This window comes from Phyllostomus hastatus, unplaced genomic scaffold (assembly GCF_019186645.2).
Source record: "Phyllostomus hastatus isolate PE091 unplaced genomic scaffold, TTU_PhHast_1.1 phas_contig_29, whole genome shotgun sequence".
Lineage (NCBI taxonomy): Eukaryota > Metazoa > Chordata > Mammalia > Chiroptera > Phyllostomidae > Phyllostomus > Phyllostomus hastatus.
This window is the reverse complement of record NW_025333835.1, coordinates 6,691,289-6,718,468: the sequence shown is the minus strand read 5'-3', so window position 1 is coordinate 6,718,468 and position 27,180 is coordinate 6,691,289. Positions and strand designations below refer to the sequence as shown.

The window sequence follows — 27,180 nt, the reverse complement described above, 5'->3', positions numbered from 1 at the left end:
AGGGGGCTATAAATGGTGATGGATAGAGACCTGACTTGGGGTGGTGAACATACAATAGAGTGTACAGATGATGTGTTGCAGAATTGTGCACCTGAAACCTGTGCAATCTCGTTAACCAGTGTCACCCAATAGATTCAAAGAAAAGAAAAAGAAAGAAGCTGATTGCTAGAGTTACCTTGGCTTCCTGCCTCCTTTCCCAAATCTTAGAGGTCACACTGTGTATTCAGTAGAAACATTCATCTGGAAAATTGCCTAGAGGCAGATTAAATCTAATATCACTGTTTTTAACTTCTATCTCACATGACATACCTGTTTTTATCTTCATATCTTGTTGCATTTTGAAGGCCATACCTGTTTCTGTGCTCAGCTCTGAAATTCAGGGGGAAATCTGGCTTAAAATACTAAATGTTGCAGCTACCACCTGCCTCAAAGGGCTTGGCACGAATTTAAAAATTAATATTTTAGTAAGACTAACTATACCAGCCTTGTCTGTGTGCCCTTCCAGCTCTGGGTCACCCATCCCCTACACATTCTTTTTGATAAAGGTTCTCTCTCCCCAGTATGGTCAGTTAGTCCCTTTGCTTTTTGCACCAGACCTCCTGCTTGGGAAAGATTCAGAGGCTTCTGACTCATGTTAATGGCTCATTTGGAAAAGAAACATAAGCCATACAAATATAGTATAACATCGCAAATAATCAGGTCAGTCGTGCAAATTAATAAGTACATAAAGTCATATCCCAAAAGAAAATAGTGCAGTCTCATACAACAAAAGCTGCCAAAAAAGAATGGATTTTAAAGGGAAATGGAAAAGCCAGCTTGGCTTTGGACTCCTTTAAAAGCTATTAATGTTGTCTGCCATCATGTCTATGGTCTACCGGGCACTGCTGCTTGGGAGGTAGCCATTCTCTGTACCTCACAGCAAAGTATGAGCTTTCTATTAAGAGTTTTTATTTCTAATTTTTTTTTTAAAAAAGAGTAAATAAGACAAAAGACAACAAAATTTTCAAAGCACATCTTACTCATTTATTAAAAGGGGAAGAGTACAGCATTGAAGGAGCCAACTCTGTACAACAGGACTTGAGAGTGTTAAAGGAAAGTAGACCAAGACCAGATGATAAAGCCTCCAAAAGCACAGAAGCACATACACCTACAAGCTGTTCAAACTGCATTGATTTACGAGGTACCTGCTGCAGGTTTTCTACATTTCTCCCTCAAAAAAGTAAAATAAAGTTTTATTTTATTTTCTTACAAGTTTCACTCTTAAAGACAAAAACTGCATGAAACAATTGCATGACTTCACACAAGTCACAAACGCTGCAAGGGCTTTGTTATATAACAAGAAATGCTGTCATTTTATCACTGCCCTCTGATTTTGTTACAGTCTTAGAGTCATGTAAGTAAAAGTCTGTGATGAGAAAAAAAGTAACTTTATTTTATATCTGTTCCATAGAAAAAGTGGCTAATTTGTATAAAAAGCAGCAGGTAGGAAGAAGGTGGGGGAAATTGGTTGGTAAATCTGTTTCCAATCTTCTAAGCTTCCTTGGGATAAAGTAGTAAAATAGGAGGGTTCTACTGATTCTTATATAAGTAGACAATAGGGAAAAAATAATCCAGTGCCTCATTTCCAGATCCATATGGGGTTGATTTGCAATGTACAATTTAATATATAGAAGGGACTTTCTCCAGAAAACTCAGTGCATTTTACAGATAAAATACAAGCACGCTAAATTTACTTATCTGCTCTGTATAAAACATCATTTCAGATGCTAACAAGAAAAACAAAGTTAGAGATTTTGTTCTTCAGGGAGCTTCAAGTATTAATCTGCCTAATTCGGCTCCAGTTTTTATTCAGGTATGGAAGAATTAGTCAGGCTACATGGAGGAGAATGGTCATTGAGCTCTCTTACCTGTACAAAGTATCCCCAGAAGCCATATAGAGTTCTCTTTAAGTTTCTTAATTTCCAGATGTCACCTCACTGAAGGCTTTCTTGGGTTCATAATGTCCCTAGACCCCTGACAATCCCACCCTAGAAGGACTTTATTTCACTAGGGAAATGCATCCCAGGAGGCAGATGGCTTTTAAGAGAACTCATCAAATCAGGGCAAATATCTTATGTCTCTACTATGGTAGAATTATGCTCCCAAATATTAGTACTAAGCAAATATACTCTTAATCCCCCCTGCAAGTCTCTAAAAAAGTGGAGATTATCATTTTTTAACTAACATTTTATTTCTTTCTCACACTAACACCTAAACAGTTTAGAGAGGTAACTGCTCAAAGACAAGATCATAATTCAGAAGGTAGCCATCATTATAGACATATAGTTTCTGGTCAAAAGGATGATAATTAATGCTCTGCACGGTTTCCTGCATCTTGTGCATTATAATGTTTAGTCTGCCCTCTTTCCCTGTGTTTGTGTCATAGTAGTAGAAAATCTCTTCTCTTCTGGTGTTCAGAGTACGGGTGGCATACAGAACCCCACATACCATGAAGGCATTAGTAACAGATGGCTTATACTGCTTGGTATACCAAGTGTTTAGCACCGCAAGTGTGGTGTCATTGAGTTTACTAATCACCATGTTACCAGTGCTGGCTTCAGTTGCATAAATCACCCACAATCCATTCTCATCTACAGCCAAGTCAATATCTTGCCAATGAACATTAGCATATGAAAAGCGGTTATCATATGCAGCATCAGGGAGAGTTTGAGTCACATCAGCCTTGTTGGTAGTCAGGTTAACTTTGGCGATGTTGCGGGAGTTGTACCAGTTGACATACATGTTGTTTTTGTAAACTACTGTACCACTACCTTGACCATACGCAATTCGGTACTCTCGGGCATTTACATACAATAGTAGATCATCCAGTGTATTATAGAGTCTGTAATATTCCAAGAGTCTCCCATCTGTATTTAAAGGTGCCACCCAATACAGCCCTTTGTCTGGATTCTGGGGAGAGTAATCCCGACCCCAGGCACCATACTTAAAGGCAAAACCTCTCCAGTTGAGCTGAACTACAGCAGGTCTGCTGATATTCACCACACCACCATGAGCACAGCTCCCTAAACAAACAAGAAAATAAAAAGAGCATTCTTAGAAAAAATGAACAAGAAACAAACAGTTTAGTATCCTAAGAACTAAAGGAAGCCATAAACATTTTTCTGGTCAAGGTTCAATGAGAACAGTGGTTCTGATGGAGAAGAGCCAAAACCTCTCTTGGTTTCAGTCTCAGTGCAAATCAACTGTCAGCTCTAGAGAGAATGAGCTTACATTTCCATGGGTTGGCTCTGAGTGTAGAAAATGAGGATAATGAAACCACCAAGGTTAGAGGGGAGGCCCAAATTCAGAAAAGGGGGATTTGGTAAATTTAATATATTTTTTCTATCAAGAAGCAGTTCTCAAATAGTATTTTATTTCATGTTTCTTATAGAGAAATCAAGAAAGCAGGATGATTCCAGAATCTTACCTTGTTTCCATAAAGCCAGAAAGTGCCATTCACCAGGATCAGGGAGAATCAATAGTAATGAAGGAGAAGATTTTCCTGTGCAGCTCTCTTTTCCCTTCACCATTCTGCCCTCACATGGGACCCCAAGTGCATATCCACACCATTTGCCAGTGTGTCCCAAGCTAATGTTAACAAAGGAAGTTTTGAATATGGTATTTTAAAGATACAGAAAGATGGCACTATAATGGTGGGATTTCAGCGTTGAAAAGCCATGGGAATTATTTTAGGGCAACATTGCCTGCTCTGTGCCCAAAGCATAGCCCATCACATAGATCACTTGGTGATCATCTTGCTTCAGAGTTATAAGGTGGGTCCTCCTGTTTATAACCTGTGTTCTACTGCAGCACAGAATGGCAGGCAAGTACTTCATCATTCCCATTCTGATACTGTTGTCACAATGTGCATGATCAAGTGGGAACAGACTCACTGAATCTACATACCCTCTAACACTTGGGTGAATGACTCAGGCTGGACAATTGGCCCTTTACATTGTATTTCCTCTAAAATGCCTATGAACCAAAACCATTTCTGAACTATAAAAAAAGTAAAATAAAAATTTTCCTTATTTTTATAACAATTCAAAGAGTTGAATATACATTTCTAAGATCCTAATAATCCCTTTTAAATGGGTGAAATAATTTATTGAATAACAAAAAAATGCAACCTCAAGTACATTTATGGTCATTTTCCCTCATCTGGCCACCTGGAGCAGAGCAGGTAAGTGAAGGAGAAAACAGAACCTGAATCTCTGCCTCTGGCCTTAAATACTTGGAGTGGGCCCTGGCTGGTGTAGCTCAGTGGATTGAGTGCAGTCCTGTGAACCAAAGCATCACCAGTTTGATTCCCAGTCAGGGCACATGCCTGGATTGCAGGCCATATCCCCAGTATGGGGTGTGCTAGAGGCAATTATACATTGATGTTTCACTCTCTCCCTTTCTCCTTCCCTTCCCCATCTCAAAAATAAATGGAGGGAATCAGGGAGCCATGGAGAGCATATGTGGTGAGCTGGACCCAAAAGCAGAGCTCCAAAGAATTGCACAAGTCTAGCATTGTGGGGGTAAGGGGTGCAAAACTTTTACCTCCAAGTGTCTGTTTCTGACCCATTCCCTTCCTTGCTAAATGTCTCCCTCTCTCCCTGCCTCATTCAGGGACTGTTCAGAGGTAAAACCATTACTAGAAATCCTGCTTTTATTTTCCCAATCTGCTGGTGCTTTTTGGTCCCAGAATTAAATACATGCTCCTTAAATGCTCTCATAAATCTGCAGTTGGTGGGAAAGCCAGCCAACCATACAACAGGTAGAAAAATGAAATAACTCTGTACCCAACCTCAAATAATTTTGCATATCATTAAGCAGAACACAGCCATGGGTTTATTTTAATAATGCATGCACCATTTCATAAATAAAAAAGCAACATGTGTTCAGCCAAGAGACTGCTCCCACTAAAGAAATAATAAATAAAATTATAAATTATTATTTCTTCTCCTAAAAGTGATCTCTCAGATGAATGCTTGTTTGCTTTTGTTTATGAAACAATGCATGAATTATTAAAATAAAGTTAGCAGTGTGTTCAGTTTAATGTTAACAAAAACTGTTCGAGCTTCCATATGCTACAAACTGGATTTTCTAGTTAAAATATCTTCCCAAGAACTTATTTATTCAACTGCATTTCACTCTGAGGAAATGAAAGAAAGTCACTTTTTTCTTGAAGGTTATAAGACTTAGGAACTGTTTGCTTAATTGAATCTTGCCTTCCTGGAAAGGAAATATCCCAAGCCAATAGCAACAAAATATTTAAAGAAAATTTATGATGCATATAACTAACTCAAGCATTATCATGGGGTTAAAGATAATAAACTACTCTGTCCTAGATGTGTAAATACTTAGATATGAATGAACCAAAATAATCTTCTCTTTAAAATCATTGCTACTAGTAGCACCAATAGTAGTAATGGCTCATCATTTTACATGTTGGCGAGGAAATTAAAGTTATACCTGGTATAAATATTAAAACTGTATGACCCTAAATCTCTTTTGCTCACCTCCCAACCATTCCTAAATACTGTTATTTTTTGTTATCTTCACTTTACGCTGTCTCCTTTGGACCATTTTGGTCAAAAAGAAGTGAATACAGGCAAAAAAAAAAAAGAAAAACTAAGCATTGTTGCCAATACTACAGATGTGGCTATAGCAATGAAAAACTATGGCAGATTTCTGTTTCCTGGTAGCAAACAGTCTTGGAAACAAGACTAAAATGGACAGCCGGTATCCACTGCTCATCTAGCCCAGCCAGAGTATCCAACCCTACCCCTATCTACACATTCACCCTAAGTGTCTCCCCACACATCCTTATCTCACACCCCCTCCCAGTTCCTTCCTTCATTTCAAGAGTATGTTAGAGACACTGCATCCCCTTCCCTACATATCCCATCTGAACTTTACCCTGCCACTGATATAACAACCCATTGCCCCGCCATGACCCAAGAATTGTGAAAAAATAATGAATCATTTTGTATTTTCTGGTGAAAGAGGATACAGCATAGAACTGAGAGCAAAAGTACCACTTTAGCTCCTTCACAAGCAAAGAAAGAAAAGATAGTTTGGTATTAATCAGGTTGGTGAGTTGTTGGAACTTTCTTATCACTCCAGGAATCACAGGTGTACCTCTCTCTCTTAGAGCATCTATGCAAGGCAACCTGGTGTAGTGAAAATATTACCACATAAATTCCAGTTCAGTCCTGACTCCAATACTTACTAGCTGTGTAACCTTGAGCAAGTTACTTAACCTTCTGAACTTCAGTTTCCTCATGTTAAAAGAAAAATAATACCTACTCTCCAAGACTATTAGGAAAAATACAGAGAAAGTAGGTACATGTGCTCACTAAATGGTAACTAGCAGCAGCATACTCACATGATGTTACCATTGAAGGTACATGTGACTGTCTCCCTCCCTGGATAGTAGCTTTGTACCCATCCTGGTGACCTCAATACTAAGAACAGGGCCAGCTTTACAGTGTTTGTAGAATAAAGAAATGAAAGACTAACCAAATCTCTCAAACCCAGCTTACTTACTCATACTGATAAAACACCAGCCCTCTACCCTACTACATATCTAAATTTTTAAAAGACCCTGGTGTTCACAGAATATAATTCAAGGAATCTTTTTTTTTTAATCTTTAACACTATGGTAGCTTTGGATGGCAATCTCTTCACCGTGTAATTCATTAGACATTGCCATGACATTCTGAAAATATCCTGGGAAGCCACATGATGGGATTTTAAAATACTGTAACTTGGGGTTTTTTTTAAATATCATGGTTAGCATTTTTCTTTAAAGCCAAATATTATATGCCCGCAGAGCAAACTTAATCTTAGATCTATCAATATGCTCTCTTACCTGGGCAAGTGAACTTTGAGCCAAGAGGAGAATAAATAGATTTGTGAGTATTAGGCAATTAAAACAGTAGTAATCATAAAATAATTAAGGCTAAATTGACTCTGAATAATTGGAAATATGCTACCCAACACCCTCCTCTTCCCTAAGCTTGGGACTTTGGCAGGTCACCCCAAATCTTCCATACCCTGGTCAACCACCAACCATTTCCCAAGCACTTACATGTGTCAGCACAGAGCCTAGCATTGTCAAGCACTATGGTGCTCAACCCTTGAGCATTTCCATCACATTTGGCCTATGCAGTCATTTAGATTCAGGGGAAAAGCACAGAGAGACAGAGTCAGTTGTTTTCGGGGGGGGAAAGTTAATGAGCAGAAGGCCAATTATTTTTGATTAGGAAGATCAAGGAAATGAAGCAGAAAAAGATGGCATTTGCAGCATAAACGAAGTGTTAAGTGCACTTTATTGAACCCTTACTACATGTCCCGGTTCTAAGATCAAGCTGACCACAGGGGCAGCAAACCACAGCTGCAAGGAAGGGGCCAAGAGAGCACAGAATTACTTCATAACTGAAACATGTGTCCAGTCTTTTTTGTTCTATGCAACTCTGCAGTCCTAAAAGCAAAGAGGCCAGATTTTCAAGTCCCATAATAGTGAGGAACTTTAATTAAAGTCTCCACAGGCTCACAACTTGGTGGTGCCTGGGGATTTTTCAATTCTGCATTGTCAACCAACCTAAACAGAAAGAGAGCAAGTGAAAGAAATTGATTTTAAAACATGACAAAAAGTCAGTTTAATATAAACATCATAAATATAATATGAACAAAGCTGGAGGAGGGCCACACATCTTGGCCAGGATCCAGGTACAGCCAAGATTTTAGGAAAGAGAGAAGAAATCTGGGTCCACTTCACTTAAACAACACAGCTGGGCTGGTATGGCTGGCAAAAGTGTAAGTGTGAGGACCTAGGGGAAAGTTCTAGGGAAAACAATATCCTAATAAAAATAACCCAACAGGTCCCTTGTTTTCCTCCTTAGACAGTAAGCAGTGTTCTCTCTCCCTCACCACTGCCCTTGAGTTTTATTGGCACCTGACACTCTAGGTACTGAGAGAACTGGGAAGGGAGGGACCTTGCATTCTAGACACAGGTCTGTCACTCCCTGTGTGGCCTCAGGAAAAGCAGAATCCTCACCATGTAAGTCCCCTCTTCTGAGAAATGATGAGTCTAAGCCAGATAGCCTAGAATGTTCATTCTGCTCTAAAATGTCCTTATTCTAAGAGATGTATAGAAAACTGTGCTGGAAAAATCTATTCCATGAGGGAGACTTGCTGAGGTTAAACAAGGAAGGAAGAAAGACTCACTCAGGTATTATCAGAGGTTGTCATTGCTTCAACTCCTGCCCTCAGGGAGCCCTTGGTGGTGCAGCACAATAAGTGCTCATTTATGACGCGTGTTGGCACCGCTGATCCCAGACCCAATTTAGCCTCACTTTGTTACAAAGAACAGAACATGGCCTTTGTCCTAAACCTCCTCTGGTATGTCAGGCAATGACAGATTCCCAACTGCAGAAGGAGGGACAGTCCCCTGAACAGGACCAAAAGGCTGATAACTATGGCAGTATGTAATTAAAGCCTTAAACAAGCCAGCTACACTGACAAGGATCCAGAAACACAAGGCCTAAAAGGAAGCAGGTTGTGACAATAGGAATTGATGAAAATAACAAGTGCTGACCAGGTGATGAAAAGATACAATCCACACTCAGGCTGAGTTGCTCACGACCTGTAGCCATTGTTTCTCTGTGACAAGACGTCTCTGAGGGACAGGGCTGAATGCTGAGGCTGAGAGGCTGGCTTTAGTTCACCTGGAGGGATGTGCTGAAGCACACAAGGACCTGGCACTGCCTTTGTTCGCAGCAAGGTTTTCACTTCAATTATCCTCAATAGCAATAATAACAACTGCCACTGTGTAAGTGCTGATCATAAGAGCTCTGAGCTCCTCGAGCCTGTTTCATTACTCTCACAGCAACCCTGCAAGGCAGGCACTATTATTCTCCCATTTTATACATGAAGAGATTAAGGATATTTTCACTGTGGCCACACAGGTAGGAAGCTCAGGTCTTTGGGGTCCCAAAGCCATGCTCCTGACTTCTACAGCCCACTGCCTCCATTTGCATTCACCAGGTATTTACTAAGCACCCCACCTCTGTGCTATACTGGACCCCAAGGGTGATTCCTTATAGAATGTGATGTCATTCCTGTTCTCCAGGAGCCCAGTCCACAGGGGACCACAGGAGACACCCACAAGTACAGGACATGTGAGGCCATCCATTAAATCCTCATGGAACTTCAGGACTCTCAACATGCATTTGAGAAAAGCACAAAGGAGCTCTGGCCGGATGGCTCAGTTGACTGGTGCATCATCCTGTGCACCAAAAGACTGCAAGTTTGATTCCTGGTCAGGGTATGTACAGGAAGCAACTGATAAGTGTTTCTCTCTCACACTGATGTTTCTTTCTCCCTTGTTCTCTCTCTCTCACTCTTTCATCCTCTCTCTCTAAAATTAATAACAGATTTTTAAAAATTTGTGGACATTAGAAAAAATTTTTAAGAGGGAAAGAATAAAAAGAAAAGCACAGAGGAAAAATAAAGAGGCAGAGGAGGAAGGGTAGGAGAGTGAAGGAAAGGAAGATTCAAGTCATTATCCCAGCTTATCAGATACAGGAGCCAATCAGCCCTCACAATCCACAGGCAGTGTGGAGGCCATACAGATTCCAGGGGCTTTCACCAGGCCCCTGACAGCAGCTCCATCTCCAGAAGGATGTTTGTCCTGTTACTTAATGCAAAGGAGATATGTGTAATGTGTAGATTTTATTTTAAATCAACTCATTGTTTGTGCTTTTCCTCTGTGAGCTCCAGAATGTAATAGTTTGTAAAGCTCCTAGGGAAGGGGATTTAGAAGATGGAAGGATATGCTCAGAACAGCAAAACGCCCATCCTTGCTTCAGGGTTACAATCCTGAATCCCTTCCCATCCCTACCTAGGCTTCTGGAGGCCTGGCTCAAGTGGTATAAATATGGTATGCTTACCTGGAGCGGGACGAGGTGGGGCAACAGGGACATTTTCGACTTTAGAGGCCTCACATTCCTTCAGCTTCTTCTTCAGAATCTCGATTTCTCGGCGAATAGTAAGGACATTGTTTTTGTCCAGTGTTTCAAGCTTCTCTACCAGGAGAGTCATATTCCTTATCTAAGGAGACAAAAATTCAGAGTGACTTTATATTATTGTGCAATTTCTTTCATAAACACTCCAGGACTGAATTTGTCACTTAGTGAAACATTGCTAGAGAATACACCCGAGATTATTCTGAATGGTTTCATATGGAAGAATACATTTTATGGTTTAGTGTGAATGCCTGTCAGATCTCAGGCAGATGTGTATGACAAGAAGAAAATGGCAAAGATTTACCAACTTTAGTAATAGAGCACAGGCTCATTCTAAGCATCCACAAATGTCCATTCAAGTTCATTTCTAATAACCTTCTCCTATAAACTCATATTTACTCCTGTTGTATCATAATTAATTTTCTAATGAATGATGAAAAATAGAGAAAACTTAAATCATAAAACATGTAACTAGAATTCTCAATTATAGCCCATGCCATGACTGCTAGTAAATTCTCATTGATATAAATTACCCAGCCACAGTCTTTATCTACAGAGTTTAAAAGGCTTCACTAAAACATACTCAAACAAAACTCCTTTAAAAAGGGTTGCCAGGACTTCTGGCCAAGATGGAGGCATAGGTAGACACACTGTGCCTCCCCACACAACCAAAAGAAGGACAACAACAATTTAAAAACAAAAAACAACCAGAACTGACAGAATGTGGAACTGTATGGAAATCCGACAACCAAGGAGTTAAAGAAGAAACATTCATCCAGACCGGTAGGAGAAGCAGAGTCGGGCAGCCAGGGAGGAGAGGACTCACAGCAAGGCTTTGGCTGGCTGGCAGACCAGGCAGTCCCACATTTGCATGCAGATGAACCAGGAGAAACAAAGGGGGAGCAGGAGCTCTCAGCCTCACAAGAGTTCACTGGAGAGCCCCACAGGGTCCTAGAATGTACACAAACCCACCCACACAGGAATCAGCACCAGGAGAAGCCCAATTTGCTTGGGCAAAGCTGGGAAAGTATCTGAAATCCGTCAGAGAGTGAAGCAAGAGCCATTTTTCCCTCTGGATCCCTGACTCACATACTGCATCACAACCCAGTGATGCAGGTTACCCCTCCCTATAGAACACCTAAGTCTCCACCCCTCACTATGTAACAGGTGCATCAAGACAGAAAAAACGGCCCAAGTGAAAGAACAGATCAAAGCTTCATAAAAAATACAACTAAGCAACAAAGAGGTAGCCAGCCTATCAGATGCACAGCTCAAAACACTGGTGATCAGGATGCTCACAGAATTGGTTAAATTTGGTCACAAATTAGATGAAAAAAATGAAGGCTATGCTAAGTGAAATAAAGGAAAATGTACAGGGAACCAACAGTGAAGGGAAGGAAATGGACTCAAATCAACAGTGTGGACCAGAAGAAACATCCAGTCAGAAAAGAATGAACAAACAAGAATTCAAAAAAATGAGGAGAGGCCTAGGAACCTCCAAGAAATCTTTAAACATTCCAATCTCCGAATTATAGGGGTACCAGAAGGAGAAGAGGAAGAGCAACAAGTGGAAAACTTACCTGAACAAATAATGAAGGAGAACTCCCCCAATTTGGCAAAGGAAATAGACTTCTAGGAAGTCCAGGAAGCTCAAAGAGTCCCAAAGAAATTGGACCCAAAGAGGAACATATCAAGGCACATCATAATTACATTACCCAAGATAAAAATGAAAAAGAATCCTAGAAGTAGCAAGAGATAAGGAGACAGTAACCTACAATGGAGTTTCCATCAGACTGTCAGATGATTTCTCAAAAGAGACCTTGCAGGCAAGAAGGGGCTGGAAAGAAGTATTCAAAGTCATGAAAGGCAAGGACCTACATCTAAGATTACTCTATCCAGCAAAGCTATCATTTAGAATGGGAGGGCAGATAAAGTGCTTCTCAGATAAGGTCAAGTTAAAGGAGTTCATCACCACCAAGCCCTTATTATATGAAATATTAAAGGGATTTATCTAAGAAAAAGATTAAAAATATGTACAGTAAAATGACAGCAAACTCACAATTTTTTAAAGATTTTATTTATTTATTTTTGCAAACTCACAATTTTTAACAACCCTACCTAAAACACAAACAAAGTAAGCAATCAACTAGAACAGGAGCAGAACCACAGAAATGGAGATCGCATGCAGGTATAGCAACAGGGGAGTGGGAGAGGGAGAGAGCGGGGGAAAGGGTACAGAGAATAAGTAGTATAGATGGTAGGTAGAAAATAGACAGGGAGAGGGTAAGAATAGTATGGGAAATGTAGAAGCCAAAGAACTTGTATGTATGACACATGGACATGAACTAAAGAGGGAGAATGTGGGTGGGTGGGGGTGTGCAGAGTGGAAGGGAGTGAAGAGGGAAAATGGGACAACTGTAATAGCATAATCAATAAAATATATTTAAAAAACATGGGGGAAGAAAAGAGGATTGCCAGTATGTAAGAGAAGTTCCAAGAGGGATCAAAGATTATGTGATCATTCAAAAGGAGAAACAGACCTAGTAAGTCCAAAATCAGGTAAATTGTGGCTTTCTAGTCCCATGAGGATAAATACAGAACAGAGAAGGCACTTGACCTAACTTGGCCATAAAGTTGTTCATATCATCTCCTTTCTAGAGATACTAAAAGGCCATTGGTTCTGGGACAGAACCCTGATTATTAACTGACATCTGCTCCTCAGTCAATATGTTCCAAATGTGCCTAACATTTTAGCCAAAGACAGGTGTCCATTTCTGGCAGAACATTGGAATATTTCACATGGTCATGAGAGAGTACAGACTTAGAAGTCAGAAGAGATTCATATATTCTTGTCCTAACACTGATAACTGAAGACACTTATTAACAGTACATTGAGAAGTTCACCTCTTACCTCTACTTCCAGCTGGTCAACAATTTCTGAGCTTCCAACAAAACTGTCCTTCAGCCTGATGATCAGTTTCTCCATCTCCTTCACTTCTAGCTTGATGAGCTCAAAGTCTAATTCAGTATAAGAAATGGTGTCTTTTTCCATGATCTCTACCCGGACAGTTAGGTTTGAAAGTTTCTTTTCATAGATACTGATTAATTGGATATACTCCTTCACCTGAAAGGAAGTCAAAAAGCTCAAGTCAGTTCTCAGAGTAATATAATATAGTTTCCTCCACTACCACACCCTTGGGGGCAATTTGATTGTTGTCAATCATTTTTTTAAGAAATAGATCAAAAATATATTTTATAATATATTTTTTAACCTAGCCAAATACAAACTAAAAGGAACTTATTTTATTTTTTTTCTTCAATGGGGAGAGAGTAGATATTGCACTTACATAGACTAAAATAATTTTGCTTCAGAGTCATAATCATTCACAAGTACAATTTCATTTCTAATTTAATATTTGAAGATATTACCTCTCCAAAATAAACTGGTCTGAGTCAGAGTCTCTTGCCTTCCCTCCTCCCATTAATGCACCTGCTGTAAATCAGAGTTTCTCAGCCTCAGCACTACTGGCATTTGGTGCTAGATCATTCTTTCTTGTGGGAGGTTTTCTTGTGTGTTATAGGATGTTTAGCAGCATTCCTAGCCTCTACATGCCAGTAACACCCACCCATTCCCCAGGCATGACAACCAAAAATGTCCCAGAGATTCCTTAATGTTCCCTAGGGACAAAATCACCACCACCTCCACCCTTTAGAACCACTGCTCTACATACATTCTAGAAGAAGGACAAATGCACTAAGTAGAATTCTATCCTTGTTCACCATATGAAATGAGTTTTGAACCCCTTTTCCTTTTACAAAATGGCATAAAGACCCAACTTACTACACAATATGTGAATGTATGTGCAACTGTGAAGTGCTCATTTCATTAAGTGAACCCACATTTATTCTAAGAACTGATTATTGCAATCAGAGCTTTAAATTACACATTTGTTGCATACATTTGAATGTCTGATCATTAAGTTAAAATACTTACGAAAATTCCCTTGATGGTTTACTGTGTAATTGGAATCTCCAAATGGATATTTCAATAAACACAGTTGGTGGTTCTTTCTGTGTCTGATCTCTAAAAGAAATACCATGGCTTTTTAAAAGACCTGTTCATTAAAAGTTACTGGTTTTACTTTTTTTTTAATTTGAACACAAGCGATACTTTCCCCCAAACTATGCTAATGTCAAGTAGCTGATCCATAATGCCTGGATGAATTCAGAGCCAGATGTTGGTCTCTAATCCTTTTACTACTGAAGGCAGCCTTAACTTTTGTCATTTTAGCCCTTCCACTCAACCCCACCACGCAAATTAGTGTAGACTCATAGACCACAATCCTGAAGGGCCAGAGCTTCAGGCAAAGAGGATTTTAATGAAAGTTGAAAATGCAGCCCTTAGCACTGCTGGTGTATTTCCTCAGGCAACGGATGCTCACTGCCATCAGATGTGTCATCACTCAGAGGATAATAAAGCTGGTGACATTTTGGCAGATAAGAAGGTTAAAAGTTGCCCTGGCTGGCGTAGCTCAGTGGATTGAGCGCAGGCTGAGAACCAAAGTGTCCCAGGTTCGATTCCCAGCCAGGGTACATTCCTGGGTTGCAGGCCATAATCCCCAGCAACCGCACATTGATGTTTCTCTCTCTCTCTATCTCCCTCCCTTCCCTCTCTAAAATAAATAAATAAATAAATAAATAAATAAATAAAAATAAAATAAAAAGATTAAAAAAAGAAGGTTAAAAGTTATATATATATATATATATATATATATATATATATATATATATGTATGTATACATGGTCTGTCCAGAAGGTATCCAGCCATATAATATGAAAAAGACATTTACTGAAGAAGATACAAGATATAAGAAACATTGGATAAAGGACAATGATAGCTCAGCCCCCTTCAAAGTAGGCACCTTGGGACCTCACATAGTTCTCCCAACTGTGATCAGCTGCCCCATCGTATTTTCCTGAATCTCACTGACAGTCTGAAATCCCTTTCAAATGTGACTTTAGTTTTGGGAAAAGCCAGAAGTCACAGTTATATTTGTTGTGCACACATATGTCACTGATGTGTTCTAAGAATCAAAATTTGTTTATTTTTTTTGTTTTTTTTTGTGGAACGTTTGTGTTGTTCTGTATAATAAATGTGGTCCTGCAATAAATATGGTACAATATAGCAGGCTATTAAGCTAAAGAATTAGTCTGGCTCATGTTTCTCCCAGTTCCCCAAAAATCTGTGGTTGTAACTATGGCCAGATTATTTGAAATAAATAAATGTACTTTGCAGCATACTCATTTTAATATACCATCAAAAATAAATGCAACAAGATTAAATAATCTTGAATTGACCATCATGACACATGAAGCACTTTGGAGCTACACCTTCCTAAACTGTAATCTGACCAGTACTTAGTGGGCATTTGCCCACTTAATTTCTCTAAGCCTTAGTTTCCTGCTATAAATTGGGAGTAACGGTATCAAGCTTAAAGATTATTGTGAAGACTAAAAATATATATTAGTGCCTAGTATCATGGGTACCATGTAAGTTACAGCAATTGTCAGAGAAACAGTATTTCAGTTTTTTCAACCTGACCTTTTAATTTATTATATTTCACTACACAAAACATTGCTCAATCAATGTTTTTTGTTTATGGGTTGCTTAAATGTCTCACAGGCTGCCTCAACCTTCTCATGCATGAGAATCTATTAGCAAATGCTTGATATTAAATAACTTGCCCCAAAGACCATAACCTTCCAGAGAAAATAAAATCCTGAGCTGCCTTTTTTGTCATCCCCTTCCAAAGAATAGTCACAAGAGGACATACTATAAACAACAAAAAAAGTATAAAATGCTTTCAGAATCTCAGACAAAGACATAAGTCTTCTCTGTGTACTGGCAGATAATGAATTAATGTAAGGCAGTCAAAACCCTTTCTACTGGCCTGCCCAAATGGGTATTCCCCCAGGCCTCTAGATAAATGGTGATTTCCAAGGCAACCTAGAGACAGCTATAATAATTCACCTGGAAATTCAAAAGCTCTTAGCTGAAGAGATAACTTTAGATTTGAAGTCATTAGTGACCCAGAGCCTCTCCTCTTGGGTTTGCACTGGAGGACGGTATCAATATGGTTGAAAGAAAAGAGAGCTGGGGTTAATTCTGAAGACCCAAATTCCCAACCTGCCCAGAAAGGAATGGCATTTAACATTGACGTCCCTTTCCCTTTATGAACTTCAGTTTTTCCATCCCTAAAATTAGGAAAACACAAACATACCTGCTTTGAAAGAAGAATAGAAATGGAAGCATTTAGAAAAGCACAAACATAACGTGTTACTGTTATTGTTATTATCACCCGTCACACTGATGTATTACGCAAATTTCAACAGTCAGGGCTATTCCTTTCTTAGGCCTCAATCACCAGATTTTATTAGGACAAGTTACTGACATTTTCACAACCAAAAGTTTTCCCACCTACTCCACACTTTTTCCCTGTCAATTCTTAGCAAGGCAGATACCACCTGCCCCACTCACAGAACTGGAAATAAACATCCCACACTCACAAACCTGGCAAGATACATACTCTCCCTGAAGCGGCATGGGGTTTCATGCTGCCCTTCACACCGCTGCCAGCAAAAAAGACATGCAAATCAATAGCCTGCACCATTTCAAAGCAATGACTCTAACTGAAAAGATCTTTACCTAGGATTATCCTCCACTTATTATGTTTTTATGCATAACTTCTTATCTGCACTTGATTATGCTGGAATAAGGCTATGAATATTAATGATTGGAATTTATAATTTAGTGCTGTGCCTTTTCTGCTGATTAATTCAAGGACATTTATTTCTTAAAAAGCTAGATTCCAAAAGTAGTCACACACATTTTCCTGGACACTCATTTATATTTAGAATATTTATCTACCAATTCAGGTTGAAAGCAGGGTATTAGACTCACCAAAATTTTTTTGAAGATAACTATGCTGGATGTTGTGGTAGCTAAACTTAAATATCTCAGGAAAACTTACTTTGAATCTTATAGGAAGGCCAGCACTCCCTGTAAATTAATGGAGTGTTATTAAATAATGTATAATGTGATTACAGCCTGGCATGAACTCCACCTGTGCAGAAAATGGGAGCCTTTCAAACTGATTTCTAACTTGGCTTAAAAGGTAGAAAGGGTCAAAACTAGAATGCAAAGTCTCCTTGCTCCAGCCAGTTCAGAGAATGGCAAGGCCTGTAGGAGAACTTCCTCCACTAGAGGAAAGCATTAATCAGGGGCCTTAGTCAAGGTTTTTGTTTACCAAGGCTGAGTGACCTATTAGTTTTGATTCAAATTCCCAGGGAAGCCTTCAATTTTGGTCTAATGCTAGACATGTCTAAGTAATGTTCCCATGAGACAATAGATGATAATCACCCAAAAAAGACGGTGGCTGGGGGAAAGAAAGTAAATTGGAAAGATGAAATAAGAGGAAGAGAAAGAAAAAGGGAAGAAAGAAGAAAGATAATAGGCAGAAATTTGCAGGAGTAGGGGAGGAGAAGAAACAGGAAGAGAAAGATAAGGGGCCTTCCAAAACTAATAGAAAACCAAAAGGAGTTTCAAAAATTTAAGAAGGGAAAGAAAGATTAAGAGGGTGCACGAGGGAAGGACTGAGGCAAGGGGAGAAATAAAGGACAAAAGACAAGGAGTAAAGGAATAGGAATAGGAAAAAAAGTAAAAGAGAAGGAACATAAAATAAAACATAAAGATGATAGAGGAGAGAAAAAAAAAGCAAAGTAGATGGAAGACCAAGAAGACCAAAAGAAAGAAAACAAAACAAAACAAAAACAATTATAGGGTTGGGGTTTGCAGAGAGAGCTCGAGACCTCTTTCCAACTGCAGGAGCACTGCAGTGCTGAAGGGCATCTATCCACAGCATGAATAATCTCTATCCATTTGCTCCCCATGTCCCCTTTTTCCTGCTTGAAAGAACTCCATAACTGTACCAGAATGCTAAAGCCTCCATAGGATGCCAACGTGCTGTCTTTGATTCAGTAAAGAACAGCTGCTTACAAAGTCCTGAATAAAAAGTGTTTTGTGAAATAATGAAACAAACAAAAAGAAATGCAGACATACAGGCAACCAAATGGTGGTTTCAGGGGGAAAGAGATAAGGTGGGTAAAGGAAGTCAAATATATGGTGACAGAAGGAAAGTAGACTTTGGGTAGTAAGCACACAATAGAATATACAGATGTTGAAGTATAATGTGCACCTGAAAATTACATAATATTATTAACCAATGTTATCCCAATAAATTAATTTGTGAAGTGTTTTGCTCATCCTTATTGAGGTAGTGTTTGAAAAGGGAAAATTACTTACTTTAGAAAGCTCGCTCTCAAACTTCTGGGAGAGAATGAGAGCTGTGCTTTCCAAGCGTTCCACCCTCTCCACCGGAAAGGTGGTGTCTGGCAGGGTGAGGGAGCACAGGCAGGTCCCGTGGTCATCCTTGGAGCCAGTGAAATTGGAGAACGACTGTAAATAAAAATAAGCTCAACATCAGTAACAAGCGGAGAAATGAACTTTTTGGCAACTGGGGTGACAGAAATTGGCTTGTCAAAAGAGTGCTTAGAGGCGAGCAAGTGGAATCCAATACATAAATGAATAGAATCATAGGAACTAGCTAAAACCACCACATTTCACAGGCAGTAAATACTCTTAGAATTTTAGCCACATTTTCACCTGTTTAGCTAAACCACTGTGTCAGCTACCTTTATCTAAAAGATAATGCCTTTCCTGAGGAGGCTTAAAAGAAATTATTACTGTCCCCATGTAAGGATAGGAAAATAAAGAATGGACGAGAGTCTAACCTTAAATTCCAAGTCTATCACTTACTGAACATGAACCCTTTTTAAGTTCCAGTTTCCACATCTGTCAAAGATAACCTGTTTCCCAGGGTTATCCTCCAGATTAACTGCATAGTGTAAACCAAGTCCCTGGCACAGGGTAGGTGATCAGTAAATGTTACTTTCCTTTTCCTTCTACTTACTCATTTTCTTTTCCTCGCTTTACCCAAACCCCAAGCCAATTCATCCCCATTGGAATGAGAAAAACATCAAGGATATGGGTTACAGTGCAAATAAACAATGCAAATTCACATCTTGTCCTCACCTGGGAAATTGTATAATTAACATCCTTCAAAATGGAAACAAATCAGCCATTTGTTAAAAACTGAACAATGTATGAGTTTGAAGGTTTTATGCAAATTTTTTAAAAGTTTTCCAGCTTATACCCTGGCCAGTGTGACTCAGCTGGTTGCAGCTTCATCCCATAGACTGAAAGGTCACAGGTTCAGTTCCCAGTCAGGGCACACATCTAGATTGTAGTTTGTCCCTGGGCAGTGTGCATATGGAGGCAACCCATCGATGTTTCTCTCTCACATCGAAGTTTCTCTCCCTCTCTCTCCCTCCTCTCCCCTCTCTAAGCATGTCCTCAGGTGAAGATAAAAAAAATTTAAGTTTCAGAAAAGTCACTTTAAAATATTTAATGTTTCTTTAAAATATTCAGTCTCACACTTCAGTGCTACTGCATATTTTAAAATGACAGGTTTGAAATATCCTGTTTCTCTTTTGTCCCCTTTGAACTTCTTTAAGGGAATTCCACCACAATTAACATTTTTTTTATTACTGCTATTGCTTGACAGAGTAACTCTTGGCAGCTGACTGGCTGTACCTTTCAATGATCTCATCTGACAACCAGCCCAAAGCTCACCTGTAGGACATGGACAGGAAGTGTCTCTGTCTGAAACCAACAAGAGCAATGGTTTGCAGAGTCTGAAAGAGAACCAAGCTGCACCCCCAAAGTTGAGGAGGTCAGCTGGCTGCAGCTAAGGTTGTGTGTCCTGTGCATTTAATGTCCACCAACTTCCATGATTCCCAAGCAAGCTGGACCTAGATACTTATATAATCAAGATTTATTCCATCAGTGATCTCTGGCTTTTGCAACTAAGTTGTTTGTTAAGTTAACCTAATCTTCTTTAGGATGAGCAGATATATACATAAATCTGTACCCCAAACTATCTATGCCAAGTGAATTCCTGACAATAGTTTCAATTTTCTCTGCCAGTCTCACCCACACCTGCAGGAGCTGAGGAGTAAGGAGGAGGAGCAAGCAGGTTTATGCTGAATACCAGGCCTGGGAGGAAGGTACATGAATAAGGACTGGACAAGTCATACTGGGAACCTGTCACAGAGGCCAACTTCCCTTGGAACCAGCTTTATCATTCCCTCTGAAGGTAGAAAGGCTCCGACTCAAGTATGCCAAGACTTTTACAGAAGGGCCAATATATCATGGACTTTTGAAGAAATAGCTTACTATAATAACCATCTGCCAAAAAAAAGTCTTGCATTGCATTTTGACAAGGGAAGGTTAATTAGCTGCACAAGACAGGGTTGGACCATTCTTCAAGTTCTCTGAAAAGCTCTGTCAACTCAGAGAACACTGGAGATCATCAAGCAGTCTCAATCAACTAGAAACCACTAGCTAACAACTTTTAGTCCTGAAGTTCACCTGAAAGGCAGGCAAATCATTATGAGCCCTGCTGACAGTCATTCCCCCAGCTTCTATTGAACATCTCTGTCCCGGGGCTGTGGACTCCCCAGCTGCCATCCTGCTTATCATCAGTCCAGCGTGCTAGGCTGACATCAAAATGGGCCATAAGTTTGATCAGTGTCTCCCATTAGAGATATTTCTGCTCCTTGCATTCAAAGACAATGAAGCTAATGGTGATAGGTCTCTCTCTGTGGTGAATGCTTAAACTCCATGTGTGTGTAACACAGGGAATGGAAGACAAAGGCAAGCACCTGTCCCTTTGGTTATTGAGAGAGTATGTGACTCCCCTTGCGGAGGGTAAATAGGATCCTGTGTGCCCCACTAGACACCATATTCTGGTAGGTGCTCACTCACTCAGCTTGTGTTCAATTAACATTTACTGGTGTTTACAACGTGCCAGGGTCTGGTGGTAGGGAGAAAGACAAGAACTGATTCCTGCCCTGTGAATCAGGCCCATTCTCATGATGAGAGTTGTCTATTTTTTTTTTTTCGACAAGCCTCTTAGCCTGATGACAAAAACACATGACTCATTTGCTTTCTGACTCTGCCAGTTACTGTATGGAGCAAAGCATGAGCATTTTCTCATCTGTGAAATGAGGATCCTGAGAGCAGCCCCTTCATGATGAGGGGGTAGGCAGCATCTGAGGCATGTAGAGTCTCTGAACACTACAGCAGAAGGTGTGACTGACATTTGTGATTTGAGGTGGCAATTGGCTCTAATTAGCAGCCAAGTCTAAGTGCCTGTGAAGATTCAAGGCATAAAATAATGGTACTCAACATTTTCAAAGTACAGAAAATGATACATTTGGAACTTGCTCAATGACAGTTATAAAGGGGTTTTCCATCACTTTCCAAAGAGCTCATCAAGTGACAGCCAGCCCTGGAAAACTGGGTTTCTGGTGGAAGTGACACCTTATAGTCTGCTGTGAAGAGAAGCTGGAGCTGTAATACTGACTCACCAGAGGAGGATAAGTAAACCAGGAAAGAGATTGAAACCTCTAAGTACAATTTAACTACCATTTCTTATCTACTTTTAAATATTTATTACCTTATCAAACAATAGGCATTTTGGATTTCTGTTTCTTGGCTTACATTTTATTTTCTATTTATTTTAACTGATCATCTTACTCAAATACTGATTTCTGATTGGTGATTAAGTTTCAAAATAAATTATTATTGTTATCTCACTTTTTAAAAAAATGTGAACAAATCTAATCATCTCTGGGGAAATTGTGCATTTAAATGAAATAAAATGATGTATCTCAGTTCTGGAGGCAAAGAAACTTTAGACATATTCATGATTCCCAAAGCAGTCTCCTTTTAAAAATAAGCAGTTTTCATCTATCTGCTTTGAAAATACAGTAAGCTACATAGAGAGAGATGGGGGAGAACATGGGCAGACAGTTTGAGCTATGTAACTTGCTGTCTTAGTGACCTTATGTCAATGATTTCGCCTCTCTAAGCCTCAATTTTTACATCTCTACAATGGGATCATTAATTTTATCTACCTCTTAGAGTTAAATAAGATGATATATACTGTGCACTTGACAAAGTCCTGGCATTTATTAGGCACCCAATGAACACCTGCTGACATTTCTATCTGGGTCCTATCAAAACCATTTTAATCAACACATTTTTATTGCCTATATATTCTTGATGGTAAAAACAACAAACAAAAGCCTTTTCCTCTTCTCTTCCTGTTGGCCCTTCCATTCAGACATGATCATGTAAGACCTGACTTCTGAGTAAAGATCATAGAAATGCATGGGGATGGTTTCTAGAGGATTTAAGACTTCTCCACCCTAAGTCACCCCTTAGCATGGAAAGCCTAGGTTTTGTAGAGCAAAGCTCCTACTGGAAGGCCCAGAGCTCATGTGGGCAGTGAATGAGGAACTTCTTCTTGCTCCCTAACTTCTCATCCTTCCACACCTTTTCCTATTTCCTTAAGGTAGGTCCATAGGACTCATTGCAAAGAACTGGGCTCACTACACGTTCTAGTGATGTAGCCTCTAGTACCTGGTTGGCTTTGTTGATTTGTTTGTTTGTTGCTACTTGTATTGTTGTTTTCAGCTGGAAATGGCTCTAAAAATTCCCTATAAGGAAGACTGAAAAAGAACGATTACTCCTCCAGGGAAATATGTATGTGTAATAGAACTTCCCTGGAGACCAATGGCTCCTCCCCCTACTTCTGTCACCCATCTCCTTTACAAAACAGGCTCAGGGAGACTGTCAGAGCTCCAACCAGATCACTGTGGCTCTCCCTCCCTCCAGGGCTATCCTTCACCATCTGCAGGGTCTCTGCTGGGCAGTAAATCAATTGGACAAACTTTTCTGGAGCTAGTACTGGCAGAGCTGCTTCCCAAACAGCTCTCATCCAGGACAAAACCTGGGGATCTCTACTTTCAGAGTGCCCTTTCCACCCCTCTCTCCATTCTAAAATGCAGCCAGGTTAGAGAGCCTCTGTAAAGCTTAGATTGCTTCCTGAACTGAGATGTCATCTCTCTTGATAACAATTTAATTATTTCACCCAGGTTTTAATTCATTTCCTTGGCACCTACAGTTAACAAGGGGAGTCGTAAATCTTTTAGAGTGTTCAGGTCTAGCCATCCATGAAATTATATTCCAGTCCCCAAAAAGCAAGAGGAAGGGAATGACTGCAACTCTCAGACTCTGAGGCCTACTCACCCGGGTCCCGGAACTAGAACCATATCCGGAGCTAGAACTAAATCCTGAGCCACCAGATCTGGAACTGCCACCGCCACCGCCACTAGATCCGGAGCCGTAGCCAATGCCCGCCCTGGATCTGGAGCCACTAGATCCGGAGATGCCGCTGATGCCCGCCCTGGATCTGGAGCCGGAGCCAGAGCCAGAGCCAGAGACGAAGTTAGAGGTGAACTCAGTGAGAGGTAAGGAGCTGGGGCTGGGGCTGGGGTAAGAGGCCAAGGTTCCCCAAAGCCCCAAATCTTCTGCAGCCCCTGCAAGTGGGCTGAGAAGGAAAAAAAAGGCTTGAAGGAAGGGGAGACAGGGCCTCATCTTGTGCTTTCGCTGGAGCAGCTGGCTTCTGCCCAGAATCCAGGGGCTTTTTATAGCACCCAGTGGGGACTTCCCCATGGCCAGTTTGTGGGGAAAGAGGAAGTCACCAGGGAGCATGTGATGGCTCTGAGAGGACCAGGACACCCAGGAACCTGAGTCACCTCCACACCTTGTCACTGAGCCCCTACTCTGTCGGCTGCCCTTTGATCTGGTTATCTCCTGTCAAATATTAATTCAAATGTGCTTTTTCAAGCCCAATATCTCATTCCCAACATGCTACTTCCTTGAAGGAAACTGTATCAAAGTAGTCTTTGTGGATGAGACAGAGTTTTGAGGTAGGTCTCAGGAGGGAGGCAACCCATGTCCTTTGCCCAGAAGCCACTTCTAGTGGACCATTTCACTGAGCTCTGCTCTCCAGAGAAAGGCAGGCAACTCCATTTAAAAACTGTCTTTGTCCCCAGGGTGTGATTTCCTCTTCAGTTGCCACTGCCCAGGTTCTCCCCCTTGCAGTGTCTGCCTCTAGACAAAGTTCTCTCAACAACTCATGCCGAAGGAGGGAACAGCCATGTTCTGCTCCCTTGAAACTCAGTTAGGGCTCTGTACCTCAAGCACTCACCACTGTGGGCTCCAGGTAGGAGAAAGAACCCAAGCAGGAGGCTGCCCACACCCAGACAGGGAGGCTTATGTTGGGCAGCTTCTCTCTCCAGAGGACTCTGTCTGTGTTCCATTGTCCCACACTCTCCTGTGAGCTGGTCAGGTGTTCAAGAGCTCAGCACTTATTCATCATGAAACTGAGAGGTGGGGGTGGTCTTTAGGCCCCATTTGCAACTCTTCAACTTTTCACACACCCTTGTGCCCTATGCCTTCCTCCCTGCAGAGTAACAAATGTATTGGCCTGAATATTAAAAATCAGTTCTGTCACTCTGTGGCCTTTGCAAGTCCTTTAGCCCCTCTAGTGTAACAATTTCTAAATTGTTAGAATTAAGTAAAATATTATATAGGGAGTGCTCATAAGCTTTGAAGTGTTATATAAATGTTAGGCTTTTGTGCTCTTTTGTTGTTGTTTTGCTTTTAATTTACTAAGGCCCAGCTCTGTGTGCAAGGTTGCTGGGTTTAAAACAGAGAAAGAAAGTCTCTGCCCCACTTCATCCCCACCCACCTCTGGAGCATTTGGAAGACCTGGTTTGAAGGACTCTTTCCCCTGATGGGCCCCATAAACTCCCAGCATAAACACTGCTGATGAGAGAAACAGTCTTAAATCATTGGAAAACTATTCAGATACTCAGGAAAGGAATAGGCAGGAATATAAGAAAGAATGAGAGTGAGAGACGAGATAGAAAGGAAAAGGGGAGAGAGAAGGACAAGTTTCTCTTTGGTGTACCCAAGGTACACTGAGACTGCATCCCTGGTCAAGTGCCCTGCTCTGCCCCCGACCTGAGGACTGAGTAGACACCCCACCTAGATCAGTCTCCTCAATGTTGAGGTCCACACTACCCAGCTATCCATGCTGTCATTGCTGCCTTCACACACCTTCAAGCCACACAGGGTGTCTTCTTATGCCAATCTTACACCCATTTTCAGGTGGATGTGGTGATTTGAGGTGGTTAGAGTAAACCTAGGAAAGACAGGAGCATTCTCCCAGAAACTCTCTGGAAAAAAACAGGATCTACCTACATACCTTCTCCCAAGTTAATCTGTGGTGCACACTGAGGTCAAGGACAGGTGATCCATGGCTAGCTCTTATAAGATAGAAGGAATAGTGTTTTGAAGCCTCTGACTCTCATATTCTGCCCTACGTAGGGTTAACAGATTTAGCAAATGAAAATGTGGGATGTCCAGTCTAATTTGAATTTTAGATAAATTACAAATCATCTTTCAAGTATATATCCTATGCAATATTTGGAACATATTTGCTCCTTTTGGGCAGAGCCTCCTGAAGCAGGATGTGACCATCAAGTTCACTATTTCCTATGGGAAGAGATTCAGGCTTGGCCTCTTTGGTTGAATGTTCTAGCCACTTGGACAGCCAGTCCAAGACAGGAAAAGCATGTGTGAGGATGAAATGTAGGTACACTGCATCCATCATCCTGCAATGGAATGCTATAAACATGGATATAGGGAGGAGAATTTTTCTCTCACTCTCATCAGTTTCCCCTCTTCCTCCTGATTCCCAGCAAAGCAAAGGGCAAAATCTCATCTCATTTGTTAGTAGCCTATGTCTGTTGCTATAATGAGCTTTCCTTTTCCTTTTTTTTCAAGGAACATGTCAGTGTCCTTGTCAGGGAAAAAAAAAAACCCTCATTAACAATGGTAGCCCACACACACAGTGATGACTACCTTTAGCAGACCCCTCCCAAAAGGGCTGCATTCCTTTAGGAATGAGGCAGCAATTCTCCCAAACATGAGTGTGCCCTGACCACATATCAACCCAGACTCCAATCCTCTGCTTATAAGCTTCTTTGTTCCTGTATGCCTCCATCATTTTCAAAATAAAATTTTAATCTTTTTGGTAACCTCAAATGCACAAAAGCATTGGTGATGCCTCAGTAATGAGATTATCAATGATAACAGTTTGATCAATTCCTCTGCAAATACCTTTGTCCTAAGAAACAATGAGCCTCCTGGTTATTTGACAGCCTCAAAGACAGGAGGTAATTATCAACATGGCAAAGTAAACAGTGTATAATTATAAAAATTTGTTCCCCCATTGGGTTCCTTCTAGAGTAAGGGAGTAACTGAAATTCACTTAAGTATAGCATTTTTCTCTGATGGCTTGAAAGAAAGTCACTATTTATGTACTTTATTAGGGGCATTCTCTGACACTGCACTTCTTGAACAGTCTCAACACAGAGAAGAGATACCCAGATAAATAGGGCCTTCCTTTAATCCCGGTCACTAGAAACCAGTGCCAAACATACTGTGGTATATTCACAAGAGAGTGTCTTAAGGTATCCAGCATATAAAAAGACAACAGAGGCCATGTTTAGTCTACAAATAACTTACAGAGGCTGTATTGAGGTGACCTTTTTCATATCTGTTGAATCCCCAAAACTACTCCAACTTCTGTTAACAATACCAGTAATCATGTGTAAAAATAACTATCAACTGACACCATTCATGCACCCTGGAAGGAAGGTTAGAAATATATATCGAGCCCAACTCTGCAAAGTATCAGGCTCTGCAAATAGTTATGAAGAAAGAAAAAAGGAAGCATAATTTTTTATAATAAAAAATGTCTACTTACTCAGGGGAGGAAGGTCAACTATCCTAGAAATAAACAACAAATTGAACACAACACCGATTGCATGAATATTGAAGTACGACTGAGTAGACTATGGTGGGCCAATCCGGGTGCGTTGCTGTGAGAATTCGCCAAGTAGTGAGCTTATGGAGGATAGAGACAAAGGCCTCACTGGTTTTGAATTCCCAGCACTGAGATCAGTGCTGGGCACTTGGAGCCAAATAAACATTTTCACACTGAAAGGATATATTTAACA

General features: G+C 40.5%; 1 protein-coding gene across 1 annotated transcript; it reads right to left on the bottom strand.

The window, feature by feature from the left end:
• Positions 1-1,000: 1,000 nt before the first annotated feature.
• OLFM4 (olfactomedin 4) lies at positions 1,001-23,695 on the bottom strand. Its single transcript, XM_045839114.1, has 5 exons — positions 23,336-23,695; positions 18,422-18,574; positions 12,970-13,182; positions 9,984-10,143; positions 1,001-3,062 (listed from the first exon to the last, which is right to left on the bottom strand). The coding sequence occupies exons 1-5, from the start codon at positions 23,681-23,683 to the stop codon at positions 2,260-2,262; spliced, it is 1,677 nt and encodes a 558-aa protein (XP_045695070.1). The 5' UTR covers positions 23,684-23,695; the 3' UTR covers positions 1,001-2,259.
• Between the last annotated feature and the right edge of the window lie 3,485 nt (positions 23,696-27,180).